Source organism: Urocampus carinirostris, chromosome 19, assembly GCF_059441175.1.
Source record: "Urocampus carinirostris isolate Australia breed hairy pipefish chromosome 19, RoL_Ucar_1.0, whole genome shotgun sequence".
Taxonomy (NCBI): Eukaryota; Metazoa; Chordata; class Actinopteri; order Syngnathiformes; family Syngnathidae; genus Urocampus; species Urocampus carinirostris.
The window spans coordinates 2092041-2114505 of record NC_142367.1 but is presented as its reverse complement, the minus strand read 5'-3'; the positions used below and the strand labels follow the sequence as shown (position 1 = coordinate 2114505).

The 22465-nt window shown below is 39.4% G+C and overlaps 1 protein-coding gene across 2 annotated transcripts in view; it reads right to left on the bottom strand.

The window, feature by feature from the left end:
* Positions 1–22465, bottom strand: part of LOC148346881 (disks large homolog 5-like) — a 76680-nt gene that overhangs the window by 49086 nt on the left and 5129 nt on the right. For both annotated transcript variants that reach the window (XM_088323397.1, XM_088323398.1), the window contains exons 2-3: positions 5635–5703; positions 2093–2240 (exon numbers count right to left, since the gene is read on the bottom strand). In XM_088323397.1, coding sequence (XP_088179523.1) covers positions 2093–2240; positions 5635–5703 — 217 coding nt within the window. The remainder of the gene's footprint in view (positions 1–2092; positions 2241–5634; positions 5704–22465) is intronic.

The window sequence follows — 22465 nt, the reverse complement described above, 5'->3', positions numbered from 1 at the left end:
ACCCACTCCATTTTTCGCGTAGAAGAAGAAGTGCGCTGTGCATACTGGGAAATATTAAACAACGATTCTCTTTTATTAGTGCGTTTGTATGAAGACCCTGAAATGGCTCCTATTAAGACACACGCTTACAACGCAGAGTTTAAACTCTGGGCGATCAGTCACGCAGTAGAACACGGGAATAGAGCAGCAGCGAGAGAGTTCAACATTAATGAATCGAACACGAGAGTGGCTCGAGCCGGCAAAATTAAGAGTCCCCCTAGGAACTTGCTAACTGAACAATGGTTCCATGGGTGAATTATGTAAAACCCACTACAACGTTTTACATTTTACAGTTACTATGTTATTGCTTTACTGTTATTGTTTTGCACTTGTTGTTTTTGCACATTACGAGTGTCACTATATTGTGATTGCACTAACGTTTAATTTACCATAACAGTATCAGACGTTTTTTTACAGAGGAAAAGTAAAATGTTATGCCTTACTGTTGTTCAAAGATGTTAAAGATGGGTCACGAAAATGCTTTACCTCAGAGAAAATAATAAAACGGCTGTTTATTCATTTGGGGAGTGAATGGAGTTGTGGAAAGCTTGTTTGTTATCTATTAATAAAGTTTGACTGACCTATCTGACTGTTTTGTTGACATTCCCTTTAGCGCGGCAACATCTAACGGTTGCATAATGTAACTACATCCTCTACTGTAGCCAAGTCAAGTTAAGTCACATTTATTTATGACGCCCTTAATCACAAAAATGTCTCGAAGGACTGCACAGGATTACAATTACAAAATTGCACAATTACCTGATCTTAAACCAGCATGCACTTATAGCGCCTTATAATGGGGCGCGCCTTATGTATGGAAAAAGTTTGAAAATATATCATTCATTGAAGGTGCGCCTTAAAGTGCGGAAAATACGGTAGTTGAATTGGCATTAATATATGTATATATATATCCCCGCGACCCTAATGAGGATAAGCGGTCAGCTAATGAGAGATGAGATATATATATATATATATATATATATATATATTACACACAAGCACTACAAAAATAATTACACATGAATGCTTGGAATCTTTCAAACAAATAGTATTGACTGAATTAATATTTTATTGTGACAGCAGTTGACTAATTGTCAGGAGACATATACCCGATAATTAGCCACCTCCTGCCAAACTAAAATATTCAATCAGGAAACACTAGTGGTTAGAAAGATTACAAGCATTTATGTGTAATGGTGTTTGTCGCACTTGTGGATAGATTTTAATGTCCATTTAATTAATATGGACGGCTGCACTAGTTTGAGAGCTGTGGACACAGTCCGCAAAAGAGTGTATTAATCACGGCACAATGTTTTACTTTTCTTACACGTTTCCTCGCTGGCAATTTTAAGGTGATTTTGCTACCTGAAACTGAACAGAGTTGTCCTCCTAAATATTAGTTAAATTCAAAACCATAAATGCTGTTCGTGTTTCCATCCACCATGGTTGTTGATTTCTATGCTACCTCCCGCCTCTCAATTACGTGCAGGTCGCATTAATGCGCCTTAACTGTTCACACAGAAGTCGCGTTCCAAAGGATCAAATATGTATTGGATTTAGGACCGCAAATGAATGTGGGCTGGGTCTGGTGTAAAGATAATCAGATTTGTGCCATCCAGACGGAGTTAAACAGATAGGATACAGTTACAAAAATTCAATTTTCCCAAAACCAAAGTTACCTGGGCTTCGTTCAAATTCTTCACTTTGACATTAAGAACACTTGGCAAATATCGGTATTCTTTGTTTTAATTAAACAGTCAAATACTCTGAGTCTGCACCAGTTCTAAACCAGCTGCCCGGCGCCCCCGGAAGGGGAGCGCTGGGGAAAGTGCCAGGGCCTCTTAAGCCGCCCTAGTCACCCTTGCCGTCATCATCCTCAGAAGAAAAAAAAAAGAACAAGCTAAACCGTATTTAAAGACGCAGTGTTTAAAATGTAGGAAAAAAGTATCAGCTTGTAATCCTGAATTAACAGTAGCTTTTAAAAGTAAAATTTGCTTGTTACCATAAAAATACTGATAAAGTCACCATGTTAATCTTTGCAACGGCAACGTACCTGCAGTCATCAAAAGTACTCCCGGGAGAGGATAGCGCTAGATGCTTTCGTAGCTCGTCGCGCTCCCGGGTCACATGGCGGAGCTGGCACAGGAGCGTCTCCATTTTCTCATGAGCCAGCGGTGGAGAGGAGGCCGGAGTGGGCGTACCTGCCACAGTTTGCCATGTGATTCAAGATTGGCATTTTTGTATAATGACAACAAAAACAAAATAGTTTTCTTTGCAACCCAGTGTACGATGTTGATAGAGGAGTTTGTACTCGATTACAACAAAAATAAAAACAAATACGTACACTATCCTTCAAAAGTCGCAGGTCGCTATGAAATGTCCTTATTTTTGTAGGAAAAGCACCGTTTTTTTTCAACGAAAATAATAATAATAGGAAATACACCAAATACGTAGGAAAAGACTATTTTTGCAGCAAATGTCAGGTTTCAAAGCACAAGGTGTAAAGCGGGCCCATTTTCAGCAACCAGCACTCCAGTGTTTTAGTACTACATTGTGTTTGCTAAGTGAGTCAAAAGCCCAATGGATGATTAGAAACCCCTTTTGCAATAGTGTTAGCACAGCTTAAAACAGTTTAGCTGGTTAGAAAAGCTATAAAACAACCTTCCTTGAGCTAGTCAAGTATATGGAGAATCTCATCTGTGGTTCTGATTGATCATTAAAAAGGGCCAGAAAAAGAGAATCTCCATGTGGAACTTGACGGACTAATTTTGTTCTAAGAAATTAAGGCTATTAAATTCGAGAAAATTTCAAGAAACTGAAGCTCTCTTACAGCGGTGTTTACTACTTTCTTTAGAGAAAAGCACAAATAGGCTTTAACCAGATTAGAAAGAGAACTGGGAGTACATCAGTGTATTTAGTTTGAGAAATTGACACCTTAAGTCCTTAACCTGCAACTTTGCTCATTGTCAAAGTCAAACAGATAGAAGGGAGGAATAAAAAAAAAAATGAAGCAGCAAAACACCAGTGCCAACATCTGCAGTGAAGAGGCGACTCGGAGATACTGGTCTTTCAGACAGAATGGCAAAGAAAAGGCCTCATCTATGACTGGTCAGCCAAATAGATTCATATAAGAAAAAAAGCACAGACATTGGAAAACTCATCGATGAAAAGGAGTCACTTATTCATGGAAAACGAAAAAATCTGGGTGACTCCAAACATTTGAACGGTAGTGTATACACAGAAGGCAAAAGACTATGAACATGTATTCTGTATTGTTGTGTAAACTAAGTGTGTTGTGCTATAGCTCACAGCCTATAGCTTATTGTAAAGCTTATTAACCGCAATACCAAAGAGCCTCACTTATTTTCCTACATATTTGAGAAACATTTTGTCGTTGTTAACCAAGACACAATCTTGCATAACTTTCTGAACTCACACAACAGACCAAAGCTAAGTTTTTACTTCAGCCAACAAAGGCAAGTGAGTGACCAAAAAAGCAGGTCTGTGAGTGTGTGCGTCTGTGTCGTCACTAAATCCCTCTCACATCAGTGTAATCACCAGCATGTGCTCAGTCTGAACAGGGCTCATGATTAATATACTGTATAGCTCTAGATTCCACTGAGTTCCTTATGGTTCGGTTTGCAACACAATGTTTATGATGGACTTAACCTACCAGCTCTTGTGCCAAAGCTGAAAAGTATAGGAAAATCATTACATTAACAACATTTTGAGTTCACTAGTTATTGAAAAATAAAATGCTTGATTTTTATAAAATTTCAAAAGAAATGAGTACTAAAGGAATATGGAAGTTTGAATTTGGGTTTGTCTGTTGGACTCTTTGTGTTTTGTGACAAAGTTTTCTGGAGTAAATTTTGACGTGGGGCAGCTCTCAGGCAGAGGGAGGTGACGAGCTGTCTGGGGGCCGACGCGGAGGAGTCAACGCGCCATTCTCCCGGGAACGGGTGACCAATGAGAGCGGGCTGCGTCGCGACCCGGCGGAGTCAACGCGCCATTCTTCCGGGACGGGAGACCAATGGGAATCAGCGATGGGGCGGAGGAGATGCTTTGCTGAGCAACTCGGAAGAAGGAAAGGAGTCGGTTTTTGGAAGGAGAAGCGTGCAGAGATGTAGTGATTTGTGTGTTAGAAATAAATCCACCCGTGAGTGAAATGCCGGCTTCTGAGATCTTAATATGCAGAAAAGAGCGCGCAAATTGTTTGGATGAATGGTGATTGGGAAAGGTCACAAATTGGAGTCAGATGATTAATTTACGTTTGTGTTGATTTAACAAGAAATTCCAACAGTACAGATGCATACAGTCAAGTGAAGTCACTTGAATCTACCGAAAAGCTAACAAATATAGTCCAACATGATCAGATGAATACAACAATACTTTCTTATGGTTTAGTCAATATCTAGGCGCAAAAGACAAATTATCTTGATATAATAATCCCCCTTATATGAACATTAAATGAAAGAAGTGGTATAATTACAGTGTTTTTCGACCAATGTGCCACGTCAGACTAGTGTGCCAAGAGAAATTTACCAATTTTCTATTTCTTTTCGTCTCTTTCATATACAGTGCTAATCTAATATACATCAAATAATGTAGAAACCTTGCATTTGATTTTGCCAATTTATTGTATTGTATTTTTTTATCATCTTATGAAAAAATGAATATAGGAGTAAAAAAGTTCTCGAGCTGATACTTTTTGTTCATTTTAAGAATAGTATTTGTAATTTTCTTAATACACAAAAGTTCAAAAGTGACAACTAAATTATAAAATGAATAAGAACCTGTATTACCTCCTGAGGAAAAGTAACTAATCAAATTTAAAAAATATTCATTCATTCATTATCCGCACCACTTATCCTCAGTAGGGTTGTAGGGGGTGGTAGAACCCATCCCAGCTATCTTTGGGCAGTGGGCAGGGGAGACCCTGAACCAGTTGCCAGCCAGTCGCAGGGCACACAGAGACAGACAACTCGCTCGCTCATTCACACCTAGGGAAGATTTGGACCGGCCAATTAACCTGACATGCATGTTTTTGGAATGTGTGAGGAAACCAGAGTACCCAGAGGAAACCCTCGCAAGCACGGGGAGAACATGCAAACTCCACACAGGAAGGTTCAATCTCATGACCTCAGAACTGTGCCAGACATGCGCTAACCACAGTGCTGCCCTGCTGCAGTTGAAAAATATATACTGTCAAATTAAGCAATAAGACAATTTAAGCTAAAAAGTGTGCCTTGGCTCAAAAGAACACTATTAATTTAGAAAAAGTGAGCTAAAATCATTTTAGAGAAAAGAAATTGAAATTTTTTTATCATGCACCAAACTACAATAAAATAATGTGCAAGGAAAAGTAACGTACAGTGAAAACAAATACACAAGGATTGTTGGCGTATTCTCAGGGCCCGGATGTTGCCCAAAACCTTGTCTTTGACATATGTGATTTAGGCCTTTAACAGTATTGTAATCTTGCCACGAAATGCTCACCCTTTGCCCACTCATGAGCTGAGAAACATTTAATTAACTCAAGCAGAATGGCGGTCTACCCCTCTGTACAACGGTAAGAATATAGTAACTACTCACCAATGCTGCTGAGTGAGCCACTGCTTTCAGAATCGGAAGGCATAGTGGACAAGACACTGTATGTGGACCCTGCAAGAAAGTAAAAATTGTGATTCAATCAGGTAAATCTTTTAAGCACTGGACTGAAAATCTCGTCTTACCCTCAAAAGCTCACATAAAAGAAGGAAAAACAACAACAGAACCAGAAAGGTCCAGTTGGTGGAATAATACGGAGGGACTTTCCCCAAGAGGAGATGACAGGCCTGCAGTGTTGCTAATTATTGGTTGGGCCTGAAGCCTGAAGCTTGAATAGCAACTGGTCAGGGCCTCTAAGAGGCTGGAGCCTTTTATCTCTGGTGACAAGATCACACAGCAGCCCAATGAAAGTTCCCTTCTTTTATTGCCTACTATGTGACTCACAAGTAACAGTAAGACATGAACACAAGAAACTGGAGGAAGACAGTGTTAGATGGTCAGTCAGCTGGAAAGGCTAAACACTGTCCTTATTGTCAGATGGCAATTGTTAAGCATGAATACCAATGAGGAAGAATGAAATCTAGAGGCAAAAATCTGTTCCATTGGTAATGAGGTGTTGTTGATAAATACACCAGAAAAAAATGTGAAATTATAAGAGCAGAGAAGATTAAATGTTGAATGCCAACAGATCTTTACAGCTACTTATTCACTCAAATGCATTGGTCAGCAAACCACCGGGCCACAGACCGGTACTGGGACAGTTGCAGAAGTTGGTAGTAATGAGATAAATTTACTCTATTACGTTACTTGCATACGTTTTTGGACATTTTGTACTTCTAGGAGTATTCTTAAATCCCTACTTTTTACTTATATTTGAGTAGATTTGTGAAGAAGAAACTGTACTAGAGGTAAGATCGGGCCTAAAAAAATGTATTGAAACCTGACCCAACTCCACTAACTAACCTGATTGACAGGACCGCGCCCGAAGCAAAGACGAAATTTTATAATTTTGTAAGCCCGATGTCGGACCGAAAAAAACCTAAATGTAATTTTTTTATTTGTCCCCTGGATATGTAAAAATTTAATGGCCTACAAGTACACTTCATCCCGAATCCCAGTGTAGTGTGAGCAGAAAGAACGTACCATTTATTAAGGTTAAAATAATGTACATATATTCATGAACATTACTGAAATAACACCGGCACACATCTAACACAGTGTATGTATAGCAGGTTAGCGCCTTTAATGGCTGCACGGCCGCTATTGGGAAATGTGAGGCACACTGTAAAGCGCTTTGGGAAGTCTTGACTTGAAAACCGCTATATAAATGCAGATAATTTCATTTCATATATTGCAGTAGCCTCACATGTATATATATATATATATATATATATTTTTTTTTTTTTTTTAATCCGCTGAGGGTTAGTCCAAAGAGAGTACACCGAATTACAATTTAACAGAGTTTTAATTTATTGTTGAGAGGATGGACTCTGATGAATGAATGGTGATCTTTTTTAAACAATAATAAACAAGACAATGCTACAGTTACTCTGTAGTTTTTTTAACCAAGTAGTCATAGTCCGTAAATTCCGGACTATAAGCCGCTACTTTTTTCCCAAACTCTCAACCCGGCGGCTTATTCAGTGATGCGGCCAATTTATGTAATTTTTCTAACGGCCGCCAGCAGCGCTCGAGTGCAAAAGGTAAGATTTAGACTGCAACTTCTTAGCTTGTGCACAAATTAAGTTAGCGTAGACATATCCTAATCATGCAAATTGCAAAAAGAAAGGCACATGACGCGACTTTCAAGCTAAAGGCAATCGAGCAGTCCGATATAGAAGGAAACAGAGCTACTGCACGTAATCTTTACTTTGCGAGCGTGAAGACAGCGTGGTTTCAAATAAGGGAGCATGGGACGACGTCTACAAAGTCTCTTTCCCATACTGAAGGAAGACGACTTTGATGACGTCAGTTATAAGAGGGAGGATGAGGACGGTTTACCGTGCTTATTGCAAGTACGGTATGTTTTTTAACAGAGCTGTTTACTGTGTTGCGAGCTTGTTGCTAGTAGCGTTTTGCTACCCTTCATAGGCACGGTTTGGGATGAAAGTTATAATATTATTATTAAAGCTTTGAAAACTCTCGGTGTACTGTCTTTCTTTGTAAATATGTGTAACCATGTATAATATGTATTTGCAACTGTATATTTTTGTAATGTATTTATTTTAGAAACTTATTCTGATATGTTTTGTACGAGCAAATGAGAAAGAAGATGCGGGGCAAACGCGGGCTGACGGGAAGTGGAGTAAAGGTGAGACGTGTTTGTGGACGCGGCCGACAATAGTGGATATATATTTTTCCCACCCTTACCTTTGGAAACATACATTTTTTTTCCTTGGATTACTTTCAACAGGCACCTGGACTCTGCAGGTCTGCATTAAATCTTAAGTACCAGTATCATTTTACGTTCATTCTGCCAGCTGTGTTTTTTAGACCATATCGGGTATAGGTTAATTTTGCGTTTGTATTGCGTTTTTTCAATGTGGGCGCATGCGGCTTGTGTATGTACAAAATCGATTTTCCTCCCGAAATGTGGTGGGTGCGGCTTATAATCAGGTGCGCTCTATAGTCCAGATTTTACGGTAATTATTTGGATGACTACATTTTATTTCTATCTATTTACCATGGTCATATCCCTTGAGAGGGGGGACCGACAGCAAGACAAACTTGTTTTTTTTGACGATGGCCAACCCAAATTCCCAAACACGCAAGTTAGGCACCGGGTCAGGGTGACACAGCACACTCTTTTGTTCAACAGCAGGGCCCGACAGCTTTCACTGGTTTACCCCTGCCGCATCATACAGGTGCCTTGCCCATCCTTTAGACTTCGTCCAACATCCCACTATCCTTTTACAACACCTCTCCACTCATTCCTATCACCAACAAGAGCTCTAGCTTCCACTAGATTTAGACCTCTTTCATGCAGTGCACTCATAACCACATCCATCCACGTCAATCACGGCCTTCCTCTTGGTCTCCTTCCATTTACTTCTGCTCTGTAGATCCTCTTCAACATTCGCTCCTTGTCTATCCTCTCCATGTGTCCAAACCAACCGAGTACTCTCATATCCACACACTTGCTCAGTTCCACTACTACTCCAGTTCTGTCCCTCACAATTTAATTTCTCAATCCATCCAATCTTGTCACTTCTAACATACTCCTCAAACACTTCATCTCAAAAACATTTAATTTCCTTCTCAAATCTGTATTCAGGCTCCAGGTCTCTGCACCATACAACACAGTCGGCACAATCACACTCTCATACGGTCCCCTCTTAACATCCATACTCATGCTCTTGTTGCTCATCACTCTCCTCAGAGCACCCAAAACCTTGCTTCCTTGATTCACTCTGTGCAATACCTCGCACTCCATTCCACCAACTGCAGCCACATCACAACCCAAGTTCCTAAAGGTTTCAACTTCTTCCAGCACCTGTCCATGCAACCTTATTTCCAACGCCATGCCCACTCCATCAACTTACTCTTCCCAACATTCACACATAACTTACGCATATCACACACTCTTCCAAACTCCATTACCGAACTTCTCAGTGTTTCTTCAGAATTGGCCACAAGCGCTGCGTCGTCTGCAAACAACAACTGACTTATCTGCCACACCATTCCACTGTTATCCATCATCTCTACACTTCTGCATTCACCTCTCTCACCACACCATCCATGTACACATTAAACAGGCATGGCGACATCACACACCCCTGTCTCACACCAGCCAACACAGGGAACCACTCGTCTCACTCCCTACTCTTACACAAGCTGTTCACATAAAACTCTTCAATGCTTCCAACAACTTTCCACACACTCCATACATTACCATCACCTGCCCTAATGCCTCTCTATCGACCCTGTCATACGCCTTTTCCAAGTACATGAAAGCCAAACAGACATCCTTACGTTTTGCAAAATATCTCTTACACACCTATCGTACTGCAAACACCCGATCTACACATCCTCTTCCTTTCCTGCAACCACTTTGCTCCTTAATCACCACCTCATCCATTCTTCCTCTCATTCCATCATTATAAAATGAAATGAAATGATCTGCATTTATATAGCGCTTTTCAAGTCAATGACTTCCCAAAGCGCTTTACAATGTGCTCCACATTTCCCAATAGCGGCCTTGCAGCCATGTAAGGCGCTAACCTGCTTATTGGGGGTATTAGGGGTTCAGTGTCTTACCCAAGGACACTTCGACATGTAACACGGACAAGCCGGGATTCGAACTAGGATCCCTTCATCCCAAGACGAACGCTCTACCTCCTGAGCTACTGCCGCAGCGTTCAGCCAAAACAACATTGTACAACATGGTACAATGAGTAAAAATTAATGACAACATAAAATCAAATTATTTTACCATGTTGTCACTCAAATATACAGTGGATTTAGGTTTTTTTATTATTATTATTCGCATTATTTTAACTGATATTATTATTGGGGCAGGCTGCGAGAATATCGGTACGCGGTGAACAGAAAAGGTTAACGTCGACTTTTCTAAAGAATGGAATCAATCAATTCTTTTTAAAGGAGAACAACAACAAGACTAAAATGAAACGTTACCAGACGAAATTTAATCTTTGTATTTCTATGACAAATGTGTCTTTTCAGACGTTTTAGGAGGATCCTATATAATTAATGTACTTTCAAAAAATATCAACCATGGTGTACAATGCTCGGACAAAAAAAAAAAAGAATTAACACTCAGAAGATAGGGAGGTAGGTAGTGAGAGCGAGAGAGAGACTCTCAAACTTACAGACACTTAAACATTGAGCAGTCCCCAATACAGTCATGATATGAAATGTCATTCCTCCATTGAAAAAAATGTCTGATATTTTTAAAAGGACTAGCTTTAAATACCAATTGAACATTTTCCTTGATATTTCATTGACCTAATGGCAATTGATTGTTCTGGTAATTTCTAGTTCCGTATTGTAAAAGACCGGTAGAGGGCAGTCAATAGAGCCACTGTCCCAAGCACCGATGGTTGGTTTGTTGGTTGGATCCTTTAACCACTAGGGTCGTCGGGGCAACATTTCTTGCGGTGTGTCTTGGGCAAGTACAGCCTGGTGGCACCCATCCCTCTCCAGGCCAACATATGTACCTAACAATGTTTGGTATCAGCACAGATACTGGTGCCCTCATTTTTTAGAATTATAAAAATAAATGTTTTCAATACTAATTTAACATTACAGAACACCTTAAGAACTCCAACAAAGTTTTACACATATCAAATATTAGCAATATTACACAACCACTAAATATGGTTAGTTTTGTGCTCAGTCTTATGTAAGGCAGTCAAAAGGGAAACGGCAGCATTTTAACAACTAAATACAACTGGTTAACTCCAAAGTTTTTTTTAGGATATATTATAAAAACATGATACAGATGTGCGCTCCCTTGTACATGCTACAGTTAATAGTTGATAGTATTTTGAGTCATATTCGCACTACAACGTTTATTGACTGTACATGTTTTAGAAAACTACAAATATGACTGTGGTTTAGTGGGAGTTTTGTAAAACATAAATGTGTCACGGTCAAACCTAAAAGATTCTGTTTTTGCTGTCACTTGGATATAATTAAAGCCAGTTTAGCTCCTCCAGAACTCCCACTTGTAAAATAGACTATTTGTTTGACTTAGGATAGCACCTTATTCTCCCCCCACCCCTCTTGACAAGGAGTGAAAAGGAAGAGGGTAAAAAGGAAAGTTATGCCTCAGGAATGGATCAAGGGCCATTTTTTTTCCATGACTGTGAGAGCGCGCCAACGACCAAGGCTCACAATGCAGTAGGCTCGCCTATATGAGTCATGTGTCGTAAACTCTGACCTAAGATAATCTAGTCTAGTGTCTTGTCTGGGTTCGCCTTGGAGAGTATCACAGTAAAAGAAAAGAAAACCTCTTTCTGAGAATTTGTCTTGAATAGTGTTAAAGACTACAATGCCTCAGATCCATTTCCCCTAACCTTTTTCCCAACCAACGACTCTGCAAACACCTCGAAAGACCCACTATCAATTCACAGAGTGACCAGACACTCCAGCTGTATAATAAAGACTTGAAACCCCAAAGATGTTAAAATGTAAACAAAAGATTAATAATATGCACCTGTGTGTCATGTTCATGCCAGGAATTATTTTATTGTGTGTATAAAATGAATTTTGCCTATTGGCAACAATTATATTTACAATAGTTATTATCAACCAATTGAAAAACTTTATTTTGAAAAGCCTCAAAAGGAGCTCTCTGGTCACAGGACACGCCTCCAGTGACAGTGACATCAGGACTTTAAAAGCCAACGTGCGCACAGCTTCCTTGCTCTCATCACCAGCAACGCTTGCTCTCTATACCAGAGGGCGTCCGTACACGCCCATGCCCATGTAGGCCCCATAGGAAAGGGGTGGGAGTGGGGGTTGGGGGGATTGCATTAGGATTGCCAACCGGGGGTCTCCGGGTTTGGAGTCTGGTCACACCAGAATCTCGAGGCAGAGAGATTCTGTGGTTCTGGCTTTTCGTGTCATCCAGATGAGAACAACCTCCTAAAGTCCACTGCCAAAACAAGTAAAGGAACCAGGCTTGCTTCAGCTCCTGTGAGGCCATGTGCTCTCAAATCAAAATTACAACATTTCTGTGAAATTGTATCTTGTTTTATGGGGACGGTGATTTTGGATGTTCAAATCAAGATAAACTACAGTGGTATTGGTGTATATGTGAGACATAAAAATCTTATTTCAATCTTAATGACAGTGAGATTAGATCAAATCCTGAGTGAAGCCCTACAAAAATTGTGCTTTTTCCATTTATATTTGTACAGTGGGACCTCGCTACTTCGCGGTTCCACGTTCGCGGGTTCAGAGCTTCGCGGGTCTAAAGAATAATAATAAAATAAAATATTTTTTTTAAAAAAACAAACAAAAAAATTTTTTAAGCATTTTTGAAGGGGCGTCGGTACTTCGCAGATTTTCACTTTTCGCAGGTGGTTTTGGTCCCCATTAACTGCGATAACCGAGGGATTACTGTACACAATAGGTTAAACTAAGTAAATAATAAGTCACCTTAACACTAAAGAATGAATCAAAACAATATTAATGAGAAATTCAATTTTCACCACATTCACTAAGTCTTTATAAACAACAAAACCGTTCTGGCAAGCTAATGTGCAAAGCACAAAGGCAGGAGAGGTTCTTGTGGGGAAGGCAAGGGAAAAATAACCAAGATTTAAGCACATTTTCTGTCTAACAGCCTACTTATTTATGGTTCATTTAGTAAAATTAAAAAATAAAGTAAAGCAACAACAAAAAATGCATGAGCAACTGCAGATTTTGTTACTGTACGTCACAACGAACACAGCTCGAAGTGATGATAAAGTAAGCAGGAAGGTTCCTAATTCCTAGAGCAGGGGTCTCCAACGTAATTTGATATGCATTTCAAAATAACAACTTACTATATTGTAATTATTAGGTTAATTATTAGAGGTGGGCTTAAATGGATTCAGTCAACCACTAAGAATTGTCCTTGAGAAATTGTTCCATTGTTTTTTATCAAATTAATGGAAGGGGAAGGAGAAAAATTAATAAATTGGTAGTTGAAAGAGGAAGTAATGGGAATGGCCCCAGGTCTTGTGGACACATCATTGATTTGAGAGAGTTGTGATACATTTTACGAATCTGTATTCCGATCCAAAGTAAGTCACTCAATTAAAATATTACTGTAATATTCAATTTCACAGATTATAAAATACCCATGTGCATATTGTTTCTTAAAGTACTACTACACCAGCACCATTATGATTTATCTATCTATGTAATTAAATATCTAAAAATGTTTTAATCTAAATCCAGACTAATCTAAATCGTATATGATCCAAACATATCTAAACTTATCCATAAATCCTGATGTGTGTGTGTGTATTTACAGTGGCTTGTGAAACTATTTGGCCTCCTTGAACTTTGTGACCTTTTGCCACATTTAATTTCTTAAAACGTAAAAGATATAGAACTGTAATTTCTTGTGAAGCATCAACAATAAGTGGGACACAATCATGAAGTGGAACACACTTTATTGGATACATCAAACTTTTTTAACAACTAAAAAACGAAAAAGAGTGTGTGCAAAATTATTCAGCCCCATTGAGTTAATACTTTGTAGCGCCACCTTTTGCTGCGATTACAGCTGCAAATCGCTAGGGGTATGTCTATCAGTTTTGCACATCGAGAAACTGATATTTTTGCCCATTCCTCTTTGCAAAACAGCTCGGGCTCAGTGATGTTGGATGGAAAGCGTTTGTGAACAGCAGTTTTCAGTTCATTCCAGAGATTCTCAATTGTATTGAGGTCTGGACTTTGACTTAGCCATTCTAACACCTTGATATGTTTTTTTGGTGAACAATTTAATTGAAGCTTTTGCTTTATGATTTGGATCATTAACATGTTGGAAGACAAATCTCCGTCACAGTCTCAGGTCTTTTGTGAAGGTTTTCTTCCAGAATGGTCCCGTATGTGGCCCCATCCATCTTCCCATCAATTTTAACCATCTTCCCTCTCCCTGCTGAAGAAAAAAAGGCTCAAACCATGATGCTGCCAGTACCATGTTTGACTGTGGGGATGGTGTGTTGAGGGTGATGAGCTGTGCTGCTTTTACGCCAAACATAACGTCTTGCATTGTTGCCTAAAAGTTGGATTTTGGTCTCATCTGACCAGAGCATCTTCTTCCACATGTTTGGTGTGGCTTGTGGCAAAGTTTAAACGACACTTTCTATGGATATTTTTGAGAAATGGCTTCCTTCTTGCCACTCTTCCATAAAATTTGTGCAGTAAACGACTGATTGTTGTCCTATGGACAGATTCTCCCACCTCAGCTGTAGACCACTGCAGTTTATCCAAGAAGATCATGGGCCTCTTGGCTACATCTCTGATCAGTATGAGCTGAAAGTTTAGGGGGACGGCCTGATCTTGGTAGATTTGCAGTGGTCTGATCCTCCTTCCATTTCAATATTATAGCTTGCACAGTGCTCCTTGGGATGGCTAAACTTTGGGAAATTTTTTCGTATCCAAATCCAACTTTAAACTTCTCCACAACAGAATCTCGGACCTGCCTGGTGTGTTCCTCGTTCTTCATTATACTCTCGGCGCTTTAATCAGACCTTTGAGACGGTCAGAGTGCAGGTGCATTAATACAGGGACTTGATTACACACAGGTGGATCAAATTTATCATCGTTAGTCATTTACATCAACATTGAATTCATTGATTCAGAGATCCTCACTGAACTTCTGGACAGAGTTTGCTACACTGAAAGTAAAGGAGCTGAATAATTTTGCACACCCACTTTTTTTTTATTTGTAAAAAAAGTTAAAAATATTCAATAAAGTGTGTTCCACTTCATGATTGTGTCCCACTTATTGTTGATGCTTCACAAGAAATTACAGTTTTATATCCTTATGTTTGAAGTCTGAAATGTGGCAAAAGGTCACAAAGTTCAAGGGGGCCAAATAGTTTCCCAAGCCGCTGTACATTCCTATGTGACTTAAAGTATCCGAAGGGGCCTAACCAACTTTCATGAAAATGTGTGTGCGATACAATTGGCAATCATACCTATGCACGCAAAAGCGTCACTCATGTGGGTGAAAGCTTACGAAGCGTTGCTTTTTTTCCTTTTGTTTGTTTTTTTGTTTTGTTTTCAGCCATTTGCTCCAGGCAGGGCGTCTTTCACAGCGTGAGCATTTTTTACGAGGGACCTTTTATGTATCCCTGAGCAATTTTATGTTGGTGAGACACTAGATGCAAGTACCAATAAGTTAGCTCGTGCTACTGCAGCTAAAATAAAAATTATTAACAATTTCAGCAGCTTTGGCTTACCGTTGATTTGAAATTTAATGGCGCCTTGGAAGAAATAGATTTTACAGCTAACATTAGCGTCTTTTGTTTGACCTTATCAGGTACTTCCCCCTGTGAGCACAGCAATGTGTATTGGTAACCCAACAAGCTACAAGGAACTTGTAAGCATCCAAACTTTTATGAAATGAAATGATCTGCATTTATATAGCGCTTTTCAAGTCATTGAAGACTTCCGAAAGAGCTTCACATTTTACCCATTCACACACACTCACACACCAATAGCGGCCGTGCAGCCATGCAAGGCGCCAACCTGCTTATTGGAGGCATTAGGGGTTCAGTGTCTTACCCAAGGACACTTCGACATGTAACACATAGGAGCCGGGATTAGAACCTGCGATCTCTTGATGCCCGGACGAGCTAATGCTGCCCCAGCTTTTATATCAGAACTGGTGTGTGGTGGTACTCTATTTACATTTGAGTGGTACAGATCATATGGACTGAAGTCAGGGTGACTAGATGATTTCGTTAGCACTGTGAACATGTCAGAGGAAGACGTTATGGGGGGTAGCTAGCCCTGCTATCCTCAGTTTCTCCAAATAGCTCTTTGTGCTTTCCGACAAGGTAAGTCACCTCATCTGACAGCTACACCCACGTGGAATATTGTTTACTACAATTTAATGCTCTCTGTCATGGCGTCGATACCTTTCGTCACGTGGTTATTGTCACGTATGTGCAAAGGTTTAATAAGTAGCAAGAAAGTTTATTGTATGCCTTTAATAAAAAACAGATTAGGCCTAGAGGGCACACACATTTGCGTAAGAAATGATTATGGAAAGCAGAAAATAAGTGGTTTCACGCCTTGTTTGCAAATGTTATCATTTTGCTTACACGCACCGGGGGAACCTGTCTACCCTGTACTCCATGTTGACTCTGCCCAAATTTTGCTGCACCCCTCGCGTGCTGGTGCACAAACGGGCTCTTTAGCACATCAGCGCCGACTTTTCCCGTGCATTGGCTAATTGTGAAATGCATCAGAGCTAAAGCTCAGAGCACTTCGCCCATTCTTCTATAAATAATATGGGGAGGATAAATGCATTATTAAAAGTACACTAACACGAGAGCAGAGTCTGAAAAGAGACGGTGATAGCAAAAGACCTGCAAATGGACACTCGTTTTTCAGGAATCTTTGTTTGAATTGCAAAAAAAAAAAAAAACCGTTTGGAACAAAATTATACAAAATAATAGTAGCTTAGTATTGTGTCAAAGGGAACCTAATTTATTATTTTTGGGGGGAGAAGTCAGTTTGGGAGATTTTACTTGAGTAGCACTTTAAGACAACAATCATTGGGCATATTTGCATGAAGGAAATGGTTGGATCGAGATTTATTTGTTTTTTTTTTCAGACCATTCAACAAAATCTATTTACATGACTCGTGACAACCTGTATACATGTTAGGGAATAATGCAAGAGACAATATTATGCAAACCTTTGCAATAAAATAAAAGTTACTACAAACAATGAAGTATTGTAATGGGTTCCTCCTAACTGTCCTTTGTCCCGTGTGTTTTACAAGTTGTGCTTCTAAGCATGGACTTTTGTATGTACCGATAGAATTGTGGTAATTTTGGTGTATTGACAGAAAATTAAACTGTCATAGAGAACTCAACATATTCATGGAATGTTTTTTTGGCGTATTAGCATACATCATTTGTTTCTGTACAACAAGACCAAAGTCCCTTTTCAGCATCAAAAAAGAATAAACATATCCGAAAAAAAAATAATCAAATGGTACTTTTTGGGGTCACTGCACTGAAAACAATTTATTTAAAACAGGCTTGAACAAACACATTTGAATATAGAAGTAGTCATATTGTGAAAGGACTAAACTTAACTGGAGAATTTGGAGTCCAAATAAGAGCATACACTGACTTCTGTGGCCGTTTACATGGCCTCACTTAACGACAATATCCACAATGTTCCAATCTCAATCAGACTATTCCCTGCATGTCAACTTCCAATTTCAATGGAAAGTGCAGTCAGTACAAGTAATAAAATCATGTCAAAAGAATCACAAACTCTAGAGTTGGTGTGAGTTAATCTTCCCAACGATGCCAAGAATTTAAAATACGTTGCCCATGTTGGTGGGCAAACTAAGATTATGAGAGTAACTACATACATAATTACATAACTTTATTAAAATCACCTTTAGTTTTTAGAGAGTTTGCAAAAACTCACAATATTTTCATTTGAAATTTTCAAATTTTCCTCAATAATTTTCCATATACAAAATTGCAGCATTTGAAACTTTACAGATTTTTTTCAGAATTATACAAATGAATTTTAAATAAAAGAATGAATTAGCCTAGCAATCCCGTACTCATTGCTGAAGCTGCAAATTGTTATTAATGGTTGATCTGGTATATCAGGCTAGATTTGCCGAGCTAACAATGCGAAGCAAAATGTTCTTGTGTGTGTGTGTCCATGTTGACCCTTTGTCTTTAAAAACACTGCAGCCTACATTCATTGGATTAATGATCAAATAGGCTTTTAGGTCCATTAAAACATGCAGACTCTAGAATGGGTTCGGGATGGGGTGTGAACAGTTAATGGCAGTCAGTAGCATCAGGTCATTGATGCAAATGATCGACCGTCTGGCGACTAATTCTAAAACAATGCACATTGCCTGACAAGAGAATGTATTGATATTGAGTTGAGTCCTGGCCATTCGCCAAAATAAGACCTCACCATTGAAAACACAGTCAGGTGCAACTTTAAATGTCGTCCTATGTGAAATCTTGTGTACATCTATTTAACTCTTCTTTTGATCAATCACGGCAAAGGATGCAAAAATTACGTGAGCGACGTGTTTTTAGTAGCCCAGTTAGAGTTATAAGTGAACACAGGTTTCTAGTTTGACAACAACCTTGAGGTTGATTGAAAAGAAGACACCAAAAAGCCTCAGCGTCCTTTTTTTAAACTGAAGAATAAAGGTATTGTGATGTCTGTTTAACATGTCAACATGCAGGTGGGTTCAATTCTGTGAACATAGAAATATTTGGCTAACATTTATTTCTAGAAATATTGCAAGTACTGTAAAATAAGGACTATAAGCCGCTGCTTTTTTCTCAAGCTTTTAACCCTGCGGCTTATACAATTATGCGGCTAATTTATGCATTTTTTTCAAACGGCCGCCAGGGGCGCCTGAGCAGTGAAGGTAGGAGTATGACATGTGGAATATATGTGACGAGGAAGATGGAGGTTTAATGTAACTTCGCATGGATAAAACAAGCATGTACAGAACCTCATTATAGAAAAAGTGTCAATCGGAACAGGAGGGCTAACTACCATAATGTCTCAAAGAAACTGCATATCCCTTGGCTGATCTTAAATCAGCTTTGTGATTGGTCCAAACAACAAGTGGCTTGGACCTGGCAAAAAATAAAATAAAAATAAAAAACACCAGGCTCGGTACTAGACGTATTATTGGGCTTGGTGCAAGGTTAAGTTTTTGAGTGATGGCATACTTGTAACCCATGCAGTCCTTTGAGAAATTTTGTGATTAAGTGCTGTACAAATAAATGTGACTTGACTACCCCAAATCAATTAAGCTAGGCTGTTCGATTTGTTTTGTCACAACTAGGCATGGATGAGCATCGAATTAGGTTTCGTATCAGTGATGATACAAGCCTTTTAAAATACAGTATTCGGAAAGGAGCCTATACTGTAACTTTTAAATGCCTTTTAAAACTACATTTAGGACCAAGTCGTCAAAAAACACAATTGAAACAAACAAAACCAAAAATAAAAACATCACGCGAGTCAGGAAATTTTAAACAAATGTTGTTCTTTGTTGATTTTCAAAATTACATTTTGGTCTAGCTGAAAACCTACATATATTTATATTTAGCCTACATTTTCAGTTGCATCAAGTTCTTCCCATTGCAATTTACCACTAGGAAACGCTACCTTAATTTTTGCATGGACCATAATAAATCTCCATAACTTAGAGCGCGATGACGCTTCAATAGGACAATGCCATACAAATGTATGCCAACTGCTGTCAATCATGAGGGAAGAAAAAATGCGACGGCAAAACAAAGCCAACAGAGAGCAGGGTCAGAGGCCTTTTAGGCAGATTTGTTGTGAAATATGACAACAATTTTAAGCATTTACAAGCACTTCAATTAAAATATTCAGTCCTTGAAAACAATACATTTCAAGCATTTTCAAGGATTTCAAGCACTCGTATTAACCCTGAGCTTTAGTCTTGTAAAAGGTTGGGACACGGCACATTTTTTAAGTGATTACAAAATATTGGAGGGGAGAAAACAATGACTCCTTGATATTGGTGAGACACCTCGCCTTTATTCCTGCCAATTCCTGCTAATTTTTCAAACTAGAGTTGATGTTCCATTACATGTTGAGGACCCCCAAATTCCACCCAAGCACCCCGAAAAAGCATAGCTTTTAAAAACATTTTCCTTAATAAAATAAAATCCAGTGGATCAGTTTGAAGTGTAATGTTAAGTTCACAAATGGGAATTGATAACCCCAAACAGTGTTGAATGATTCCATATCACTTGAAGTGAAATGAACAAAATAATTAACATGCCAGACACCTTTAAGTCCTCAGCACCCCCAAAGCTCTGAAGCTAAAATGGGGTGACAGTACCTCAAGAGGTAGAGCAGCAATCTAGAGACCAAAAGGTTGCTGGTTCGATTTCCCAGCTAAATGTTGAAGGATCTTTGGGCAAGACACTGAATTTCCTTGCATGGCTGCCTCTGGCCATGGGCGCAACCAGCCTGTTTTGGGGGGTGCTCAAGTGCCCCAAATTGTTTTAGCATATTTAAAACTTTCTTTTCCTGAATAAAAGGACAGAATAGGCTTAAATATGATTAAAAATGCTGAATACATTTTCAAAACAAAAAGAAATTGAAGAACGCAGCTTGAGAAATACTCCACCGCATTTAAATGATTCAGTCCGTTCGTTTACTAGCACCGCTCCTCTTGCGGCCTAGTGGAGGAGTCTGTGTTGTATTACTGTGAGAGAATTTTATACACAACTATTTTACCACCCAATACCAGTGTTTGAAATAACGTCTGTCCAGACGCCTGGGGCATGCATCTTTTACGTCGGGCGTACAACTCACAAAACATCTCTGACCGGGTGGCCGACAACTTTTCAAGAAAAAAAAAAAAATCTTTCATGTTTTTTTTTTCTCCTTCCACATCAAACGCTTGCTTTATTCCAATTTCGAAATCTTCGTTCAGTTTAGTAATTTCGGTTCATTTGGCAATTTGCATACTCGGCAGCCAATCAGAAGCCTGCATCGAATAACTTTGTGCTTCCGGACTTTCCCGAGCGTTATAAGGGCGTGCATTTGTATATCATTATCCAAAGTAGACGCACAGAGAACACAAGAAAAATGGAAAAGTGGTTAGGAATCAAGACAAAACCTCAGCCCCAGAAGAAAGATTCAAAAGAAGCTAACAAAATTGATGACGCTACAAAACGTAAACGTACAATAAAAGCATCGTGGAATGAGTTCACGTGGCTTGTAGCAGACGACGCAACATAAACATTGCATGAATGAAGATGAGTAAATACAGGTACATACTGATGGCAGATGGAAAACAGCAATGTCATATACGTGCAATGAATGTTATAAGTAGATTTATGATAAACTTAAATTTAAAGTGTTGTCCTGTTATATATTCTGATTATCAATCCTTAATACTTTGCAACAATGTTTTTTGTTGTTTTTTTGCGATTAGTCATCTTATTGCAATTCAAGTTGTGAAAAATGAGGCAGGCAACTTTTCAGAGTTGTCTGCCCTGGTGTCCGGAAACTTTTTGTCATGAGTTTCAGACACTGCCAATACCGTGGATTTTTTTTATCATCAACAGTTATTAGTCCTTGTTTTAGCAGTATTGAATCAAATGCAACAATGATCAGCCTAGCTTAATTGTTGCGTATAAGTAAACTATGTGTAAGGGTATCCTCCCAAACTGAGAGTCTTTTCCACAGTGACTACTGTATTAAGAAATACACAAAATAATGTATACCGTTGTCAGTGCTAGGCAGTGGATCGGTTTGAACTGTAATGTGATGTTCAGAAATATGAAGTGACACTCCTAAACAGGGGCAGCATGGCGACACAGTGGTTAGCGCGTGTGCGGCAAAGTTCTGAGGTCATGAGATCGAACCTCCTGTGTGTTTGCATGTTCTCCCCGTGCTTGCGTGGGTTTCCTCCGGCCACTCCGGTTTCCTCCCACATTCCAAAAACATGCATTTCAGGTAAATTGGCCGGTTCAAATTGTCCCTAGTTGTGAATGAGCGAGCGAATTGTCTGTCCCTGTGTGCCCTGGGACTGGCTGGCAACCATTTCAGGGGGTCCCCTACCCACTGCCCGAAGATAGCTGGGATTGGCTCCAGCACCCCCGCTGTCACATACGGTAATTGATTGTGCCTGCGCAGCAGACGCGTTATTGCGGTAGAGCGAGACCGCGTGGTGTTGGGAAGATGTTTGTAACCGAGTGAAGAAGCTATATTGTATTCTGTAAATAAACAAAGTTCATGTTGAGTTTAAAGAGGACTCTGTCCATATTTTACATGGTGTCAGAAGTCTGAAAGGATCCAGACAAAGAGACAGGTCATAATGGCCAAGTTTAATCCTCCAACGAACTTTGCTTTCGAGAAACCATTAGAATGGCCGGACTGGAGGCAGCGTTTCGAGCGCTACAGAATTGCTACAAAACTAAACAAAGACGATGGACAAGTAAGCTGCTTGATATACGCAATGGGAAGCGAGGCAGAGAATGTGTTCAAGTCTTTTGTTTTTGCTAATGACGGTGAAGAGGATAATAATGACGTTGTGCTTAAGAAGTTTGATGACTACTTTGTTCTGCGGAGGAATATCATCCACGAACACGCGTGTTTTCAGAAGCCTGGGTAGAGGGCAGAAAGC